We start from the raw sequence: 18,298 nt of genomic DNA, 5'->3' as shown, positions 1-18,298 counted from the left end.
GGAACCGGATGTTTCATCGTTATTCCCAACTCATCCGGCACACTCAGTACGAGAAGCCTTCTTGGCAACAGATGTTAATTCTGGCAAGCCTCCGAAAAGCTCTTGTTGATTTTAGATCGGGAGGGCCGCTGCCAAGGCAGGTATATCAACCAGTTTGGACAAGCAGAAAGCGACCAATCTTCTCTAGGAGTCGACCTCGAAGGCTTTACTTGCCAGATCTTAATTTGGAGAATCATAGTTTAGGGAATGTTACAGAAATTACAGAATTGGAGGAAAGGAAATCGTATTCCTCCAACTGTATTTGGTCTTCCGATCGTCTGCGGAATCATCTAGGAAATTGGAAAAAACCTAGAGCCAAGTCCTGGATGTTTCCGAAGGTAATACGGTTGTCCAAAGAAGATACCTTTCTGGTTATCAAAAGAAAATCATTCAAGCAAACTAAGAATCCTTATAAGATATCATCAAGTGCCCTGCACTACAAAGGTAAAAAAAGGAATTTTTCAATTTAAAATTATTGGTATTCTAAAAAATCTTAAAAGCTTCTCCTAGGATTCATTATCTGGCAAAGCCGAAAAAAACGCAGCTGCGAGTGGAATTGCCCAGGGTCCCAAGAAAGAAGTCATCCCGCAAAATAAGCACTAAACGCCTCAAGAAGCTCGCCAAACCTAAGCTGCGTGAGGATACGTGCACCCGAAAGACACCATTCCGAGTTCCAGGTCGTGCCTTACGAGCCAAAATCACATCACGTCTCGAGGAGTTGGCCAATCCCAAGATATATCCTCCACGAGAAATGTCAGGGATCTGGAGATCATCTGAGCAGCAGTACAGATATTTCCAGATCCCTTTTATTAATCGTTGCATGGATTTTCAATAAAAAGCTTGTAGTACAAAGATACCTTTCTTGTTTTTCTAATCCTAAAACATTTCAAAGAAAAATACTTGTATTTTAAAAAACCAAAGACAATTTTAATAGAAAACTCAATACCAAATATGGCCAAAATGCAAAACTTAGAACGCCAAATACGATAGAACTGATTATGCTGAGGTTCAGGGCTCTTCCGGAGGGTTTTATCCGCCTTTGGGCTTGGCCAGCTCGATGAGACGTGGTGACGCCTTGGCTTTCAGCGCCGCCGGCGAAATGGCGAAAGGATTCTCCCGGATGTGCGTGTTCTCGAACTCCTTGGGTTCCGCCAGCTCCTTGATGCGCGTGCTCGGCTTGTACTTGAGCGCATTCGGAGCGATCCCGAAAGGATTCTCCTTGACGTCCGCCATTCCCTGGTTGGCATCGCGCGACGTGAGCGGTACGGACATCTCCTTGATGCGGGCACTCGCTGTGGGGAGAGTTGAAGATAGTATTACTTATAAACAGATGGAAAAAATACTAAATGTGTCCCTTGGAAAAAATATATTTAATATCATTATCATCAATAATTTCCAAGATTTTAGAATCAAATAACAAGATTTGATTCCATAACCATTTGTTGGTTATTTATATTTTAAATGTAGAATGATATATAAATATATTTCGTTTTTTAAATATGGTATGTTATATTGGAGGATACTTGTTAGGATACTATTACTGCCTATACCGAGTACTTACGCTTGTAGTGAAGTGCACTTGGCGAAACCTTCTCGGGCGTTTCGTTGATGTGTACATTCTCCCGCATGACGGGCTGTGATATTTGTTTGATTCGCTTGGTCGCCTTGTAGTCCTTCATCTGGGAGGTCAGCTCCCATTTGGGCTTGATTTCCTCCAAATAGGCCTTGGGACATGCTAGCTGGTTGAGGCGTTGCGGGTCGAACTGCCCCTCGCCCCGTTCCTATACAGAATACAAAATTAGTCGTAATCTTCAATATAAATTTGTAAATTCCAAATTTTTTAAGCTGTTAGCGATAAAATGGAATAGCTTCCTAATATTAATTTTCTTCCTAGTACTTGGATTTTAATACAAAAATGGAAATGCGATATATTGTGATATATGTTATGAGATATGTTCTAGGAGTTAACTAGTATTTTTCACTTACCGGTTTGGCGGGCTTTGGCGCTTTCTTTGGCTTTGCCAACTTCTCGATGTACTTTTCGTGACGAGCCAGCTGCTTTTCCGTCTTCTTCTTCTTTTTCTTCCTAAAAGAGGGCGAATATCAAAAAATTGTATAATGATTATACTAACATAATTTCTATCAATGGTTTATAAAAAATATATATTATTTAACTTAACATACAGGCGAGCCATAGCATAGCGTAGAATATTTATTGGGTCATATAGAAGATAAAGGTATTTTATAGTCTTTAAATAGTCAATTTGACCACAGAAATAGTTAGGCTCACAACGGAAAAAAATCAGAACATACAATTTTATTGAAGTTTTACTATTAAATAATAACCAAAGCAACAACAAAATGCGCATCCCTAAATTGAATAGCTGATTACCTATTTTATAGTTACGTAACTATCCATATTGGTTAATCATACCATAAAATTTTTTTGAGTGTGGTAGTGGTAGTAAACTTACGGTTTTACCAAGGGCTGGGTGTTTGCGAGGCGACTGTAGAGCGACAGGTAGCTGTAGCGCAGCCACCTGTTCAGGATGGACTCGCCAATCGAATCGCCGACCAGGATGGCCGTCCTCCGCCTCTGGAGCAGCCGGCGCACCATGGGCAGGGCCAATTGCTCCGTGCGTGTGTGACTCTGGGCGTCGCAGGGGCGGACCATCTCGATGGACTTGGGAAAGGGGCAGGCGCACTTGGGCACAAAGCGGCAGTAGCGCCGATTGGGCACGGCCATCTCCATTAGTCGCTTCCTCTTCACAAACATGCGCTGGTGCCGCCGGATCAGTTGGTCCAGCTCCTTGCCAATGTCGCCCACGAAACACTCGGCATCGTAGGGAATCGGATTCCGGGTGGGACAGCAATCCGGGCGCACACAGTCCTTGAGCTGCAGACAGGTGGTCAGCTCCGGACTGAGGTCGCACTTCAGTCTTTGAATGGTCATTCTAAGAGTTTCCGAATTTTGGGACTTGACCTTGTAACCAATTTAATAGTTCTTCTTTTTTATTTTTAGTGGATTTTTATAAAAACATTTACGATGATCTGAACGTGTCGAAAATGAAGTTCAACTGGTGAATTTATACAAGATTTGAATGACATTTTTTTTTTGACAGCAAAGGGAATTTTTAATGTGGTGATAATGTAGAACTTTTTGATTCCCACAAAAATTAACATAATTTTGTACTTTGCTAACATTTTACTTAACTATACAAAAAAAATTTGTTGGTACAATTTAACAATATAATAGGTAAATGGTTCCAAACCCATCGAATTGTCAGCGTCACCAACGAAATAGTTCCTCTCCCAACAACAAAGTATACACAACTAACCATTCTATGCTAGTTTTACTATTAAATAGTAAAAATAAACGTAACTAATCTTAATTGTTGTTACCCTTTCTCTACAGTTAGGTAACTATCCACATTGGTAAAGTTTGTTTTTTGTTTGTGTGTATAACTTTCTATTATTTTACTTACCTATAGTGAAATTAATTTTTAACCATTTTACCCGTCCACCCCGATTAAAAAGAAAACAAATGTGTAATCTTTAATTAATGTTTTATTGACAGTATTCATAAAAATACTGAGAGTATGCTCCAAGTTCACATCATTACAAGTTAATAGTTTTGTTTGGGGCTTGTATTTCCTCTGTCCCTCCTGCAAGTTGTTCATTTCTTTAGTTTTGGTTTCCGACAGTTATTGTATACCTGCTATTTTTGTTCATTCTCCTCACATATACACAAATCTTAACTTTTCCATAAGCAATTTTTGCCCGTATCCTTGTCTTCCTTGACTCGTCTGTTTTTTATACTTTTTTACAATGTTTTTGCCATACATTTGAGTTATTTCGAAATGTTTTACTTTTGTTTATGTCTTTTTGTTTTTTTGTTGCAATTCAATTGGAATTCAGCAGTTCAGCACATGTTTTTGTTGTTTATTATTATTGGCTTCAAATTTAGTTTTCGACTTTGTTTGGTTTTTACAAACGAAAAAACTTGGAAACAAAAGTTATAAGCATAATGTTAATAATAATTGTTATACACTCACATCGAACTTATGCAATACACTCATACATACACAAATATGTACTATAAATTTGAATTTAGCATTTACTAGGTCATTTTTTTGTTGACAAAAATTTTGCTAATTTGAATTGGGTTTTGTTTTTCATTTGATATTCGATTTGTAGAGAATCCCACTTGGCTTTCGCGTGTGTGTGTCGATTTCATTATTTACACAAAAGGTCACCGCCAAAGCGAAATAATAATTAGAGCTATGTAAATTAAGGGATCTCTTCCATTATCATTGATTTTCTTGCCATCCAAATATGTTTGTTTTTTACACTTAATCCATTTTTAGTTTAAATTTCCTTGCATATCGTATACATTTTCGCCTTAGAAATACAATTTTAATCAGAATTTATCCAAAGTTTTCATTGCCTGAAGTATTTTCTGCACTTAGATATTTTTTGTTCCTTTAGATGTATTTTTGACACGCTAAATATATATAATATATGTATATAGATTACCAAAAGGGTTGCTCCTTCTTTTATGTACACACATATGATTTTCTGGGTTTGCATAATTTAGCATACATAGTTTCACAATTTTCGAAATTTTCGCTTAGATTTTTTTTCTTGCCTTTAAGATATGCCTCAAAACTTGATTTAGCTTTAGTTATTTTCTTGTCTCACACCTGTTGTGTTTACATTTTAGTTTTAATTTACCAGTTGTTTGTTTAATTTTTATTTAAATCATTTCTCCTTTAGTTGGTCCCTGAAGCTGTGTTGAGTTTAGATGTACGATTCCTTTGGCTCGCCTGTTTTAGTTTTTGCCTTTATTGATTTTGGTTCGGAATAGTCCAAAATTGGTAAGTAGGTTGGAGCCAAAACAATTCTCGAAAGTGGTGAGAGTCAACTTAAGAACTGAACTGAAAACGAAACTCAATTAACCGAAAGTAAAGTTTCAATTGCCTTTTGTTGTTATTCTGTTTGTTTGTTGTTGTTGTTGTTGGTAGTTGCATCTGTTGAGTGCCAATTGTTGTTGCTCATCATCTCTTGCATGTGAAAATGGAGCAAATATTGGCCATGTTAGAAAACCATTTTCTAGTTTTTTTTCGGCTCCTATCACGGCCAATATTTACTTTGGGCTATTGTTCAGTTTATTAATATTTCTGTCATCTGTCAATTATAACTATTGCGTATAATGGTATTAAGTATCTTGTTGCAATTGTTAGACTGTGCTTAATTTAATATTCATATGTTTTTCTTATCTTCTGCAATATGTGAACGGAAAGCCTCCTGTGGTGATAATAAATGGAAACAATAAACAAATGGTTTAACTAAAATATTTTTCATTTTATTAATAAACGTTTAATTCGTAAATATATTGTATATATCTGGTTTTTTTGCGTTTAAAACATAATAAGTAAATAATAAGGATAACGAAAATTATAAACTTAAACTTAGTTATGTGTGTCTGTGTAATATAATAACAATTATGCACGCCTTACTAAACAGAATTTTTGCCTTTGCTGTTGTAAATATTAATTTAAGGTTTACAATATGTTTATTACATTTACTTTTGTGTAAATCAAATTAAGCGAAATTTCATTATGTTTATAAATTACTTATAAAATAAACATATTTATTTTGGATTTCTTTTTCAACGCAGAACAAAATAAATTTCACATTTTTGCTGCAGTTTTAAGTTTTTTCTTCACTTTTCTGTTTGTTTTTTGTTAAAAATCTCTGCTTTTTGTGTCTTAGCTGTAATGCTAAATACACTTGCTGTACTTATGGGCTATTGCTAATAATAATGCGAATTTTTTTTATTTGCTTATTGGCTTTTGTTTTGCACTAAAAAAAATCGTTCATTTTTAATTTTGCAATAATTATGTAAATGCAAAAAAGGGTTTTTTGCTCTATTTTCTGTATTGTAGTTTACCAAAAGTCTAATTTTATGAATTGTACTTACATCAGTTTGTTTGTTTGTTGTAAAAATAATGAAAAATATTCTCAAAACTTTTGCCTGGCTAAGATTTTAGTTTTCTGTGGTTGTTTCTTGCTTTTTTTTATGCCAATTGCTTAATAACTATTGAAGTTGTTGGTTTTACGGATTGATTGATTGATTAATTATGAATATTATTTTTCTAGGGCTATTGTTGTTGTTGTAACTGTAACTGTGTGGAGCTGTTCTTGTTGTTGTTGTTGTGTTTAAAAGTTAATAATTGAAATAAAAATTGGTTTTGTTTTTTAATTCATTATGTTTGTTTTGTTTTTTCTAATATTGATATAATGGTTTTGCCTTTGCAGTTCGATTTGGTGCTGCTTCTTTTTCCGATTTCCGGTTTTCGGTTTTCGATTTTCGATTTCCTATCTGAGTTCCGATTCTGAGTTTGTATCTGATTCTATTGCTTGGCTATGATCGATCCTAATTAAGTGGCTATTGTATCGGTTATGTGGCTATGAATACAAATCTGTTTTGAAGAAACGGTTCTGTGTGTACCTGTGTGTTTGGGCATCTTGTTTAAAGTTAATTGCTGTGGCTATTTCTATTTACTTGTGGCTATTTAAGTTCTGTAGTAAGAGTAGTACTATTGTTTAATAAAATTGTGGTTGCTGCTGTTGTTTGTTGGTTGTATTTGTGGATAGAAAAAAGAAAAGTACAATCGACTTTAGGCTGTTGTTTTGTAGTTGCTTGGATTTTATCTGAGCTCTGGATACATCTATTATCCATTTTGTATTTTAATTAATTTTGTTAATTAATTACTGTTTTTTTTTTCATTTGTTTTTTATTCAATTTTTGTTTCAATTATTTTCGGGCTATTGTTGTTGGTTGTTGGTTGTCTGTGCTGGGCTATTGTTTCTTAGCATTTTTCGCTTGTGATCTTTGCTGATCTTAAGTTGTTGCGGTCGCTCAAGTTAAACTTAGGAGAAAAGTTTTGAGTTCTTTTATTTTTCTGGCTTGTGATGTCTCGTTCTGAACAATGAGAATGTGAAGAATTTCAATTTTTGGACTGAAGCGTGCGCATAATAATGGAGAACCTAGGCGTAGTCTAACTTGTATTTAGAAGAGTTATGTGCACTTAAAATGATTTTTGATTTTCGATCCATACGGCAAACATATGCTGTATTCATCCTTCTTGGCATCGGCAAAGAAAGCTTGTAAATTATATTAATCTTTAATGTTAATATATTTGTTGTTGGTTGCTTGGTTTTGTTTGAAACAATTGCACTATAGTTCAAATGATGTTGCCCATTTAAGAAGTCAATAAAAATAGGGAGTAATAATTCTAGTAATAATAAAAAAAGAGGAGAATACCATTAAAATGTTGTCTAATATTTACAAACCATAAATCGAGGCTAACAACGCGCTAAATATTTTTAGTCGATATAATAATGAATAATAATTATAGTTAATTCTATATATAATATTTGAAAATAGAAGTTGATTGTTTTATGTGAAGAAATTTTGATTTGCCTACGGTTAGATCATAATTAATAATAATAATAATTGTAATCGTAATCATTTTATGCGCTAAACTAAACTCGAAAATAAACTCTAATTATATATATGCACTTATATTCAGCAAATTTTGATTCGCAGTGAACAAATTAGATTTTATACACAAATATGAGCAATTTCATTAAGCACGCTAGAAACTCTCTCATCTTCTTCTTCCTCGCTCTCAAACCATTTTAAACAATTATATTATGAATATATCAATTTTTAGCTTTTCTTTTCCTTTCACGTTTTTATCGTTTTTATACAAATATTAACTATTATGTTGTAGTAAAACAAAGAATAAGTAATGTATGGGTAATCAATCTTGTTTCTCTCCGAAAAATAAAACACGTACCTGAGCGTTTTCGCCTGTCCACCTAGGGTTAAGAATGGGGGCGTAACCACGCCCCTTTCGACCAGGTGAACATGCAAAAATTCTATACAATTCAACATTCTCAAGCTGTTACTCAAATACACTCGATTGGTTTGTTTTGTTTTGTTTTTGTGTTTAGACCTACCACTAGGTTGACATTTCGACTCTCGACTTGGTTTCTGCAGTTATGATCTTTCGTAAAGGTTTTATCCCTGGCCCTGAATTCTGTTTCCAGATATTGGTAGGGCTATATGTCCATTAGGAGCAGTGCGTTTCAGTTTCCTTAAGCCAAAGAGTTTCGTTTAAATCAAAGCCAACAAATCAAGCTTTGTAAGAATTCCATTTTCTGTCTTTTGGTCATGAAACGCACTGTACCTTGGGGACTTTTCTGTCTGTTTGTGTGAACGTTTTCTTGGTTTATCTTGTAAAGGTTTCTTGTCATTATCAGTTGCCTTGGAATTTGTAGCTAAACTTGCTTCGAAATATGTTTTCATTGTTTTAACATGCTTTTTTTTTATAACATTTGTTTCTTAAATTTGCTTATTTAAACCGTATAATTGCACTTTATCTTGTTTATTATTTTAAGTTTGATTTTCTTTCTTTTTACATCAATATTTTTTTATTTTTAATTTTTAAATGTTGCTGAATTTTATTTATAATTTTCTTTTGTATAATTTTGCATTATAAAAGACTTTGCGTTATGTTTTCTTTTTTAATTTTGACTTGAACTGGTAAACATTATTCCAAAATATATACAACTATATATGTTCTGAACAGTACCATCTTCTGCTGTTTTCTATTTTTAATCATTTATATTCAGTATTCAGTTGCTGTTTTTAGTGATGTGTGCCGTAGCTTAAGAAATCCTTTTGGCCAAATGCAGCCTCCGATTTCTGGGGTCAACTGCATTTGACCTTTAGCTTGTGCTTGGTTTAGTTTGGTTTTATCCGATCTGTCTACAATTTGTTTACATGGGTGTGTGTTTTCTTTATCCATTGGTTTTGTCTTTTTGCATATGCCTAGCCAACATTATTTCAGAAAATGCTCTTCAAAATTTTGGATTATTAATCACAGATAGTGTGTCTAATATATATGTATGTATATAATAAATATGTATGTATACTTCAAATATAATTAAATTAGCAATAAATACTTTTTGATTTATTTCCATTCATTCTTTACCTACTTTCGCTTACTTTTCACTTTTCCTCTTCATTTTTCATATAATAAACATTTTTTTAATTCCTCTTGGTTTGCAGAACTCTTCTCTATTATACCAAATGCATAATTTAGTTAATTTTGATTTTACATTTTTAAGCCTTAACTTTTAATTTTGTTTTCCGTTTCTTTTTGATACTAAACCACAACATTTATGCACATCAAATGTAATTTGGGAGATTAGCCAATAAATACTTTTTTTATCCATTCGCATCGTGGAAATTATAATTACTTTAAATGCTTTTAAATGATTTCAATGGTAATTCTTAAACGCATTTTCGCTTACAATTTTCCACAATTTTCCTTGCCATATCCTTAATTTTTTCTTGTATTATAATTCACTAAATATTTTCAAATATTACCGACAATTTTTCCACATCTTGTCTCCTTTTAAATATATTGTATATCGTTTTTGTATGGTTTTTTCTTTTGACACTTACTAGCTAGCACACAAAATATGTTTTTAGGTACATTTATATATTTTTTCATCTATTTTCATTTACGCAGACATTTAGTTAGTTGTTTACCCATAGATAGAATTTCAAAGTCAAACGAAATATAGATACGTCGAAAGGAGGGCCAAAGTTTAGGGGGGTTTAACTGTGTAAATATGTTTTGCTCTCCTGTAAAAGAGTGTGTAGAGTGTATAAGTACATTTAAATATATTTAGTTGCTCAAAATGATCATGTGTTTGGTTTGAGGTATACGCGTAGTGATGAAGACACACACATACATAAATATACAAATATATATCATATAGTATATAGTAATATAAAGTCTTTATATATTTATGCTTTTTACTTTTGGTGGTTAGGCGACTGTACATGAAATGTGTGTTCTCACAATTATTTTTAAACTTTTAAGCCAAAATCTCGAAATTTTCGATATAAATTTCCGTTTTTTAAAGCCTAAACACAGATAATTTTTTTTTTTCAATTTTCTTTATATTTTTTAAACACCGAAACATTTTAATTTTGCTTAATTTAGTTCAATATGTGTGGCTTTGGTTTAAAGAAAATTAAATGTGTATGTGATTGGAAAATGTTTTGGGTTATTCAATTTGGTATTTTTGTTAAATTTTTTGTATTGGCTAAATAAAAGATTATTTTTGGGGCTCTTATTTTTGAATTTTTTCTTATTTTTTACTCTGCGTTTTGCGTTTAATTTGAATTATTATTTTGTGTGCTCTGTCTCGCTTTGCTTACTAATTTATTTAATTTGTAAATGTGAAGGCAGCTTTGTTTATTGATTTCCGTTTGTATTTTCATCTTTTGAAATCATAAAAAATGTTGAATTTTTGTGGATAATTTTGTTTTGGTTTTTTGTTTTTCGTTTTTGTTTTTCGGTTTTCACTTTTGAATTTTGCTATTTCAATGTTTTGGTGTCTGTTTATTCTTTGTATTGTAGAGTCTTGTATTATTATTGCTTGTTTGTTGGTTGTTATTGATCGGATATTGATGTTGTTGCTTGTTGTAGTTGTTATGGTCTTTGTTGTAGTTTGTAGTTATTGTAGTTGTTGTTGCTGTTGGCTATACTCATTTTGTCTATGTCAAAGACGCCTGCCTGGGATTTTGGCCCTAAGTGAGCTGAAGATTTGACTGGCATTTGAAATTTGTATACAGAACTGTGTAAACTGTAGAAAAATGTATATGTGGAACATAAGAGTATGAGAGTATCTTATGGAATGTTTGAAAGTCCCAGCTTAGGGGCCAAAAACCTATCCAGACAGACGTCGATTAAGTTGTTGGCTTGTAACTGCTTTGCTGATTTGCTGTTGGCTATATATTTCTGCTTTACTTATGTATTTTCCCATTGGACTGCTGGTTCTGTTCAATAAAAAAGATACACTCAACACAAAAATGCGGTTCGAAAACAAAATGCAAAATGAAAATGGTTCTTGGTTTTGCTCAGTATTCCTCTTCTTTTTTTTTGTTTTTTTGGTCTTAAGGTTTTAGATTTGTTTTGTTTTTTGTTTTGTTTTTGCTTTTGCTTTTAAGAAAGTTTGTACAAGAGAATGCCTATTTGTCGATTGTCAAAACGAAACAAAAATATACATTGTACACTCCGGGGCATAAATGTATGTTTGTTTGCTTGCTTGCTTGCTGTTCGGTTCTGTTTTTTTTATGTTGTTGTTTGTTTCCTTCTCCTATGCAGTTGATTACACATTTAACTAAGGGCTAGCGCACATTTACCACATCGCTGGCATAGATCTAGATATATGTAGATATATTTCTATATAGTGTTTTGTAGGGTACTATCAAAAAACGTGGCTTAATTTGGTGGTTCCCCCGCATCCCAGCCTTCCTCGCATCCCTAGAAGCTGTAGTAGTGGGCGGCCAGCGGTGGCCAGGCGAACGCTGGATTCGTGGCCATCGGCTGCTCCTATAACTGCTCCGCCTGGTTAACCTCCAACTGCTCGGCCTTGATCTGGGCCAGCTTCTCGTGGAGAATGGAGGCGGTGGCGGTGGCGGTGGCGCAGGCGGAGGAGGTGGACTGTGGACTGTGGTGGCCCGCTCCGCTCATCGCCTCCGATTCGCACTTGATGTGACTGCTGCTGCTCCTGCTCCCATTGAGATCCATGATTTTGTGGTTTTGATGGCCGCCGCCACTTTCGCCGCTCTTCAGGCTGCTGGCATCCGTTTCCGAGTCATCCCGCGACGTCATCCGGCTGCTCCGACCATTCCCATTGGCCTGACCACCACCAAGGCCACTCTTGTTCTTGTTGTGCGCCAGATCGCTGTTGTTGTTGTTGTTGCTGCTGCTGTGGAGGATGTGGCTGGGGGAGTGCTCCTCATCGCTGCTCCCGCCGCTGTCGGCGCTCAGCCTTTCCCGCTTGATATCCGCATAGTTGCCCATGGGACTGCCCGACCGCTTCACACTCTCACCGCTGGCACTCGAGCAGGTGGCGGCATAGTCATTGTTCCGATGATTGGTAAACGGTAGCGGTGTCTTCTTCACCAGCAACTGATCGAGCAGGGCGTGACCATGGCCATGACCATGTCCATGGCCATTGCCATTGCTGCTCCCGTTGCCCGCCGCACTGCCATTGCCCTCGCTGGACTGCAGCGTCTTCCGGATGATCCCATCGTACATGTTCTCCATCTCCTGGGCACTGTTCATCAGGCCATGCTGACTGGAGCCCTGGGGATTCCGCATCGCCTCTGTGATGCGATTGAAGTCCAGGCGGTAGGCATTCGGCGTGTTCGGCTGGGGCCAGAACATGTTCGGCTGGAAGGACAGCTGCTGGGGACCGGCCTCGAAAAGGGGCAACTTGAGGCCGTTGGGCGTGGCAGCGGCCGCTGCTGCTGCTGCCGCCGCCGCCGCTGCTGCCGCCTGGTTGTTTTGGTTTTTGAGGGCGTTGCTCAGCTTGGAGCCCCCATGGGGTCCCGCCTTGAGCTTGTCCAGCTGCAACTTGTTGGCAGGTCCTGTCAGGCCCACCAAATCCGGTTGGGGTTTGGGCTCCCGCTTGCGTGGTCGCATCAGGTGACGCTCCTTGACCTTGTATTCCAGCGTGGAGTGCGGCACTCCATAGTAACTGCCCGCCCGATGGACCGACATCTCACCCCTTTGTACCGCCTTGACCGCCTCCACCAGGCTATCACGATCATAGTTCCGGTACTTGCCCCTCTTCGGTCGCGTTCCCTTGCCCGCCGCCAGAGCAGCTGCCTCCTGGGCGCTCAGCTGTTGCTGCTGCTGCTGCTGCTGGTGGTGGCTCAGGTGGTGACCCTGATGGTGACCCTGGGACAGGAGATTGGGCGAGGCCCCAAAGCGCGAGGTGTCCGTGCCGCCAATGATCTTGGCCACGGAAATGCTCGGCTTCTTGTAGCCCAGCGAGGAGGAGGAGCCACCGCCACCATTGTTGCTGCTGCAATCGCTGACATTGCCATTCCGCAGGCCATCCTGACCACTCTGCTCGTTGATCTGCCGCTGGATATTGCTGGCCATCATCTTCTGGATGCTGGACGAGGAGGAGGCCAGCAAGCTATTCGCGCCGGAGTAGCCGCCACCTTGGGCTACGGCGGCGGCCAGCATGGGCGATGCGGAGTGGGGACTGCGATTGCTGCCGTTCCGGTGGCTGTTGCTGCTGCTGTGGTTGCTGTTGTTGCTGACGCCGAGGCTGTTGTTGTTGTTCAGCGGATGATGGTGTGGATGGTGACCCGGCGACAGGCTGCTGCTGCTGGTCGGACCGCTGACCTTGAAGGACGGAATCTTCAGTATGGGATCCTCGCTGGCATCGTTGGCATCCAGCGAGGAGTTCGTCTCCGGAGTCTCCGATTTGGGCAGGCGATGTCGATAGGCGGCGACATGTTGCTGCTGCTGATGCTGTTGCTGCTGCTGGTGCTGTTGCTGTTGCAGCAGCAACGAGGCATTGCCATTGCTGTTCTCCTGACTGGTGGACAGCAAATTAAGCAGTCCCTCGTTCATCATGCCCCCGCTATTGGCCACCAGCAGACCCTTGATCAGATCGCCCACCGTCTGCGTTTCATCCAACTTGGGCATGGCACCTATGCCAGCCGCAAGCATGAGGGTGTGCAGCAGGACATTGGCATCCAGTGGGATGGAGGGCAGAGCCCCGGGTGTAGCACTGGCACTGCTGCCACCCGCATGTCGTCCCATCTTCGGCGATCCGCGGTCCAGATCCTCGCCCAGATCGCTGCCATTGTGCTCGGACAGGTGGCTCAGCTTGCGCAGCTGCGACCTGGCAAAATCCGGATATGAGGGCGCCGGAGTGGAGGCATTGCTGTCCACCTCCGCCTCGCCATCGTCGTTGGAGTCCTCCGGCTCGTCCCCATCCGCATCCTGGTCGAGGTCGTGCTGCATCTTGTACAGCCGGTTGACCAGAATGGAGCGCGGCACATGGTGCTGACTGGCCGCCTTGCGGGGACCCAGCTTGTTGGCCACCACGTCCTGGAGCGCCCGGTTCAGATCCTCCTCGCTGTACGCCCTCCTTCCCGAAGGCGTGGGCGTGGCACAGGCTCTGCAAGAGATAAATTGGTTTAAATTTAGTATATATTTTGGGTGATTTTTATTAGACACCTCAATTTAATTAAATTTATTTTTGGTTTAATGAAGAAATCTTTAATATATTTTTTGTAGAGGAGGTATTTCTACTTTATAGCACTACTAAAATTTTAAAATATTTTTTAAAGGTAAAGAACATCTTTATTTTTTTTATTAAGAAAGTGGTAAACATGACGATACAATTTTTGTATAGGGAACCCTTTTGATCTAAAGTATTTTTAAAATATACCCACGAAACCTTTTTTAAAATCTTAATTAATTCCTTAATTTTTAGGTATATAAATAGATTTATACATAATGTTCTTGTTATTGTTCTGTTATCAACTTAAGAAGCTTATCTATCACTATAGAAAACCCAAACTTGTATGATTGGCTTATTGCAAGTTTATAAACGTCATATTTTGCTTTACAGCCACTCAGGTGTTGCGATAAGATACTATTTTTCTGGCATTTCTGTTTGGATTTTCCTTAAATATACGATGAAGGGTCTGTCGACACACCGCACCATCCACCGAATCTCACCCGCCAAAAAGTCAGCAAGTCAATCAACTTTTATCTCCCGGCAATTTTCGTCAATGGGTTCAGGCTACGAGGGTAATATTTTTTGGCAGGACCATCAAAGAACTTGACAGCCACTTCCCTTTTTGGCTTAGTAGAAAGCACTCCTTTCTTTTTTCGGGACTCACACACACACACACACACACCACACTAATACAGAGGCAGGGGCACTCGAGAGGACTGACAATGAGTGCTTCTTAAATGTCTGCAGCAGGCAACGAGGAAAAGACGACACTGCACTGGTGTCAAAGGCAAGCCAAGGATGTGCTATACAATCTTTTCTTTTTTTTCCCATTTCGGTGGCCATTTTTTTGGCCAAAGACAAAAGATGACAAGTCAGGGGAGTCTGGCCGAGTGGAGATCGGTGGGGGGTCGTGAGTTTGGGGCCAAATATGTTTTTGAAGTTCATTAGACGAATCCCAAAAAAATGGGGGAAAGAACAAAACCGAAGAGACATTCTCCAGAAAAGAAAAAAGAATCAACATTTTTCACTTAATACCAACGCGAGCGTGAGTCCAAGCGCATTTCCTTCGACCCCCACTAACTCATCAGGAAGAAGGAACTTTTGTTTTTCGACAACAACAGTAGTGCACTGGGAAAAAGTGCTGATACTCATTACAGGAATTAAAAAAAATTCTATATTTTCCAAACCTTTTTTTGTTTTTTATTTTAAAAGACTTTTTACTGGTTTCTAAAAATCTAAGTAAATATTCATGTGAGTATGTAGAAATAAATTTTGAAAGATAGAAAAATAAAAATTCTGTTAAATAGACTTTAATCTCTCAAGAATTATATATTACCGAATGAAAAAAAATTGTTTCTTTAAATTTTAAAATATTAAAAAACATCACATTTTATATCTACAATTTATTTTTCCCCAAAACCCTTTGATTTTATTAATATTAACTTAAAATTAAATCATAAAATCAAAATATACATTTTTCAATTAGTCAATATCTATATTATGACTTTCCTAAAGTAGGTTTAATAAAAAAACAAGTCATTAAATCATTGCATACACTTTTTAATTAGTCCAAGTGTATATTTTGGCTTTTCTAAAATCCCTTGGCAATCTGTAATTTTTTGCGAGTGCCGAAGCTCCACGAAATATTTCTTTTCTTTATGCGCAACCAGAAACGAGACGAGCTCGAGACCCTTTCTTTTTTTTCGTGGGCGGCTGGGGACATTGCACCGGCAAATAAGGGGGCGTGGCAGGGGTGTGGGTGAAAAGGGGGCGGGAAAACGCACAGCTTCTTTGGCGCCCTTCGCTGAGGGCTGTGGGGCACAACAGGAGGCGGCCCTGGCAAAAGTTGATGGCAAAGTCATAGCAACTTTTTTACTTTTTTTTTCGCCACCCCCTCTCTTCCCTACGCCCATTTGTTTGGGAGTCCTTGCGCGTCTGGAAAATGTCTGAAAATTGTGCAGACAACACACAAAAAAAAAAAAGAAAAAAGATGAAAAATGCAGGCTAGAGAAAGAAAGCGGCAGCAGGTGGCAGTGAATGTTAAACTGTATGATAGCTGATGCTTTTTTTGGGGGGGCGGTAATGGGAGGATCAGGGGCGGGTTAAAAGGGGAGGGGGGCGGGAGGCGTGGCCCGGCTGACCGTAAGTGGATTGGGCTGTGGGCGGTGGCATCATCATTAATGGCGACAGTTTTTCGCATTTTTGCTCATTTTGCATATACAAAATAATTTACCAAAAAAAAAGGAGAGGCGAAAAAAATTTGCATAATTGCGCAGAACCGAAAAGGGGGGGGGGGATGGGTAAAGTGGGTGGTGTTCGGTGGGAGGTGGGTGGTTAACCCCCACCCCCCTGCAAAGGATGTCGCGCGGGAAAAATAAATGAAAAATGTCATTTCAATGTCGTTTGGATTTTTTCGTTGGTGTCGTTTACCTTTTGGCTGCACTTCAATTGCAATTTGCCATTGCAACAGCCGTCGCTGCCGCAGTCGACGTCGCTGCTGCTGCAGCTGCATTTGTTGTACAACATGCATGCATTTGTTGCCGCCTTTGTTGTTTTTGCCGCTGCACACGCATGTGGAGAGCATTCATTTGCACCCGAAAAAAATACAAAAAAAAAAGCAGCGAACCTCAAACCCTTTTTTCCCTGCTTTTTTCCCACTTTTTTCCGTTGGCGTTGCAATTTTTCTGACATTTTGTTTTAATTTGTGGCAGCGCCAGCAAAAGGGTTGATTTCTTTTTTTATTATTCTCCCGTGTGTGTGTGCGTGTGTGCTGCTTTTTTCGCATTTTTTGTTGCTGTAATTTTGACGCAACTGAAATGCATTTCTTTCGCTGTTGTTGTTATGCGCATATTGCATTTTTGTCGGTTCATCCCACACCTTTTGTTTGCTTTTGGTCATGTACATTCGTTAACATAAAAAACACCCACTGACAGAACCCCCCCGTCGAAAAGTTGGTTATAATTTTCGGTTTATTCGGAAAGAGAGACTTTTTTTAATTCAGCTTTAACAATAATTATATTTGGCTAGGTAATTGTGCAAACACGTTAATTGAGGTGTGATTCCAAGGCGGAGGTCAAGCCCATTGGCTGGTTAAATAAAGGCAGAACCTTTTAAAGCAATGCTTATAAATTAAACTTTCTTTTAACGAAAATGAAATATAAAATGAGCATTTTAATATTTGGGAATGCTTCCCTTGTCCACAAATAATTTTTATTTAAAAAAAAACAGTTTATAGTATTTAGGAGATTTTGAAGAATGTTGAAAGGTTTGTTTGCCAAGATTTCTATGAAAATTTCCATAAATATTAAACCTGAATAATTACAGCTTATGTAGAGCAAACTACTTTATTGTTGGTAATAATGTTAAAATAAAAAGCTCTAAATATTTTTACTAGGCAATCATTTTATTTATACAACACATTTTAGTAGCTCCTCTAAATAACATAAACCCTTTAAAGGATACATCAAACCTCATTTTAAAAACGTAATACTTTTTAGAATATTAAATCAAAAACTCTCTTTGTAACCTTATCACGTTGTAACCTAGTTATTGTAATATAATTGATATCAATTAAAGGTAAAAAGGTAACCAATGCATTCATGTTTAAAAGTCTCCCTCCCAAAATGTACAACTCTATTCAATTATATTTTTAATACTATTTTGGATTTTGATTTTTGGCATTTCACTGGAGCTTTTTAAATGTACTTTTTTGTGTCTCTCAATTTGGTTGCGTGTTTGGTGGCCGCTAAATATGCCAGGGGCGTAGCTGAGGGGAGGGGAGCCTGGCTGGCATTTCACTGGAGGAATGGAATGTGGGGTTAATGGTTAAGGGGGTGGGGGTGAGGGAGGGGGAGCGGGACCGTAGAGGGGCAGCAGGAAGCCGCTGCCGCTGGCTCCGACGGGCGCACAATGCCGTCAACTGTCCCCCGTTCCAAGCTGGCATTTTTTTGTGCACGAAACGTGTGTGTGTGTGTGAGTGTGTGTGTTGACAACGTCGAATGCAATTTTGTTAAAAATGCATTAAGTGCATGTGTGTGTGTGTGTGTGTGTGTGTGCGAGTGTGTGGGTATGAATGCAATTGCATGTTTGTTTTTGTTGCCAATGCAGTCCG

The 18,298-nt window shown here is 38.4% G+C and overlaps 2 protein-coding genes across 2 annotated transcripts in view; both read right to left on the bottom strand.

The window, feature by feature from the left end:
• Positions 1-961: 961 nt before the first annotated feature.
• Theg (Testicular haploid expressed gene) lies at positions 962-3,123 on the bottom strand. Its single transcript, XM_017076454.4, has 4 exons — positions 2,514-3,123; positions 2,026-2,125; positions 1,601-1,820; positions 962-1,331 (listed from the first exon to the last, which is right to left on the bottom strand). The coding sequence occupies exons 1-4, from the start codon at positions 2,990-2,992 to the stop codon at positions 1,069-1,071; spliced, it is 1,062 nt and encodes a 353-aa protein (XP_016931943.2). The 5' UTR covers positions 2,993-3,123; the 3' UTR covers positions 962-1,068.
• An 8,005-nt stretch (positions 3,124-11,128) lies between these two features.
• Positions 11,129-18,298, bottom strand: part of Eip93F (Ecdysone-induced protein 93F) — a 67,503-nt gene continuing 60,333 nt past the window's right edge. Inside the window, exon 6 of the mRNA XM_036817196.3 lies at positions 11,129-14,121. Within this exon, the coding sequence (XP_036673091.3) occupies positions 11,526-14,121 (2,596 nt within the window). The 3' untranslated portion in view covers positions 11,129-11,525. The remainder of the gene's footprint in view (positions 14,122-18,298) is intronic.

This window comes from Drosophila suzukii, chromosome 3, assembly GCF_043229965.1.
Source record: "Drosophila suzukii chromosome 3, CBGP_Dsuzu_IsoJpt1.0, whole genome shotgun sequence".
In the NCBI taxonomy this organism is placed as follows: domain Eukaryota; kingdom Metazoa; phylum Arthropoda; class Insecta; order Diptera; family Drosophilidae; genus Drosophila; species Drosophila suzukii.
This window is presented reverse-complemented; position numbering and strand designations above follow the sequence as displayed.

Coding starts and splice junctions, on each gene's coding strand:
- Theg (XM_017076454.4), bottom strand. CDS start 2,992: ATGACCATTCAAAGACTGAAGTGCGACCTCAGTCCGGAGCTGACCACC. Junction 1,821..2,025: donor CGCCAAAGCCCGCCAAACCG/GTAAGTGAAAAA, acceptor TATTCTGTATAG/GAACGGGGCGAGGGGCAGTT. Junction 1,332..1,600: donor AAGTGCACTTCACTACAAGC/GTAAGTACTCGG, acceptor CTCTCCCCACAG/CGAGTGCCCGCATCAAGGAG.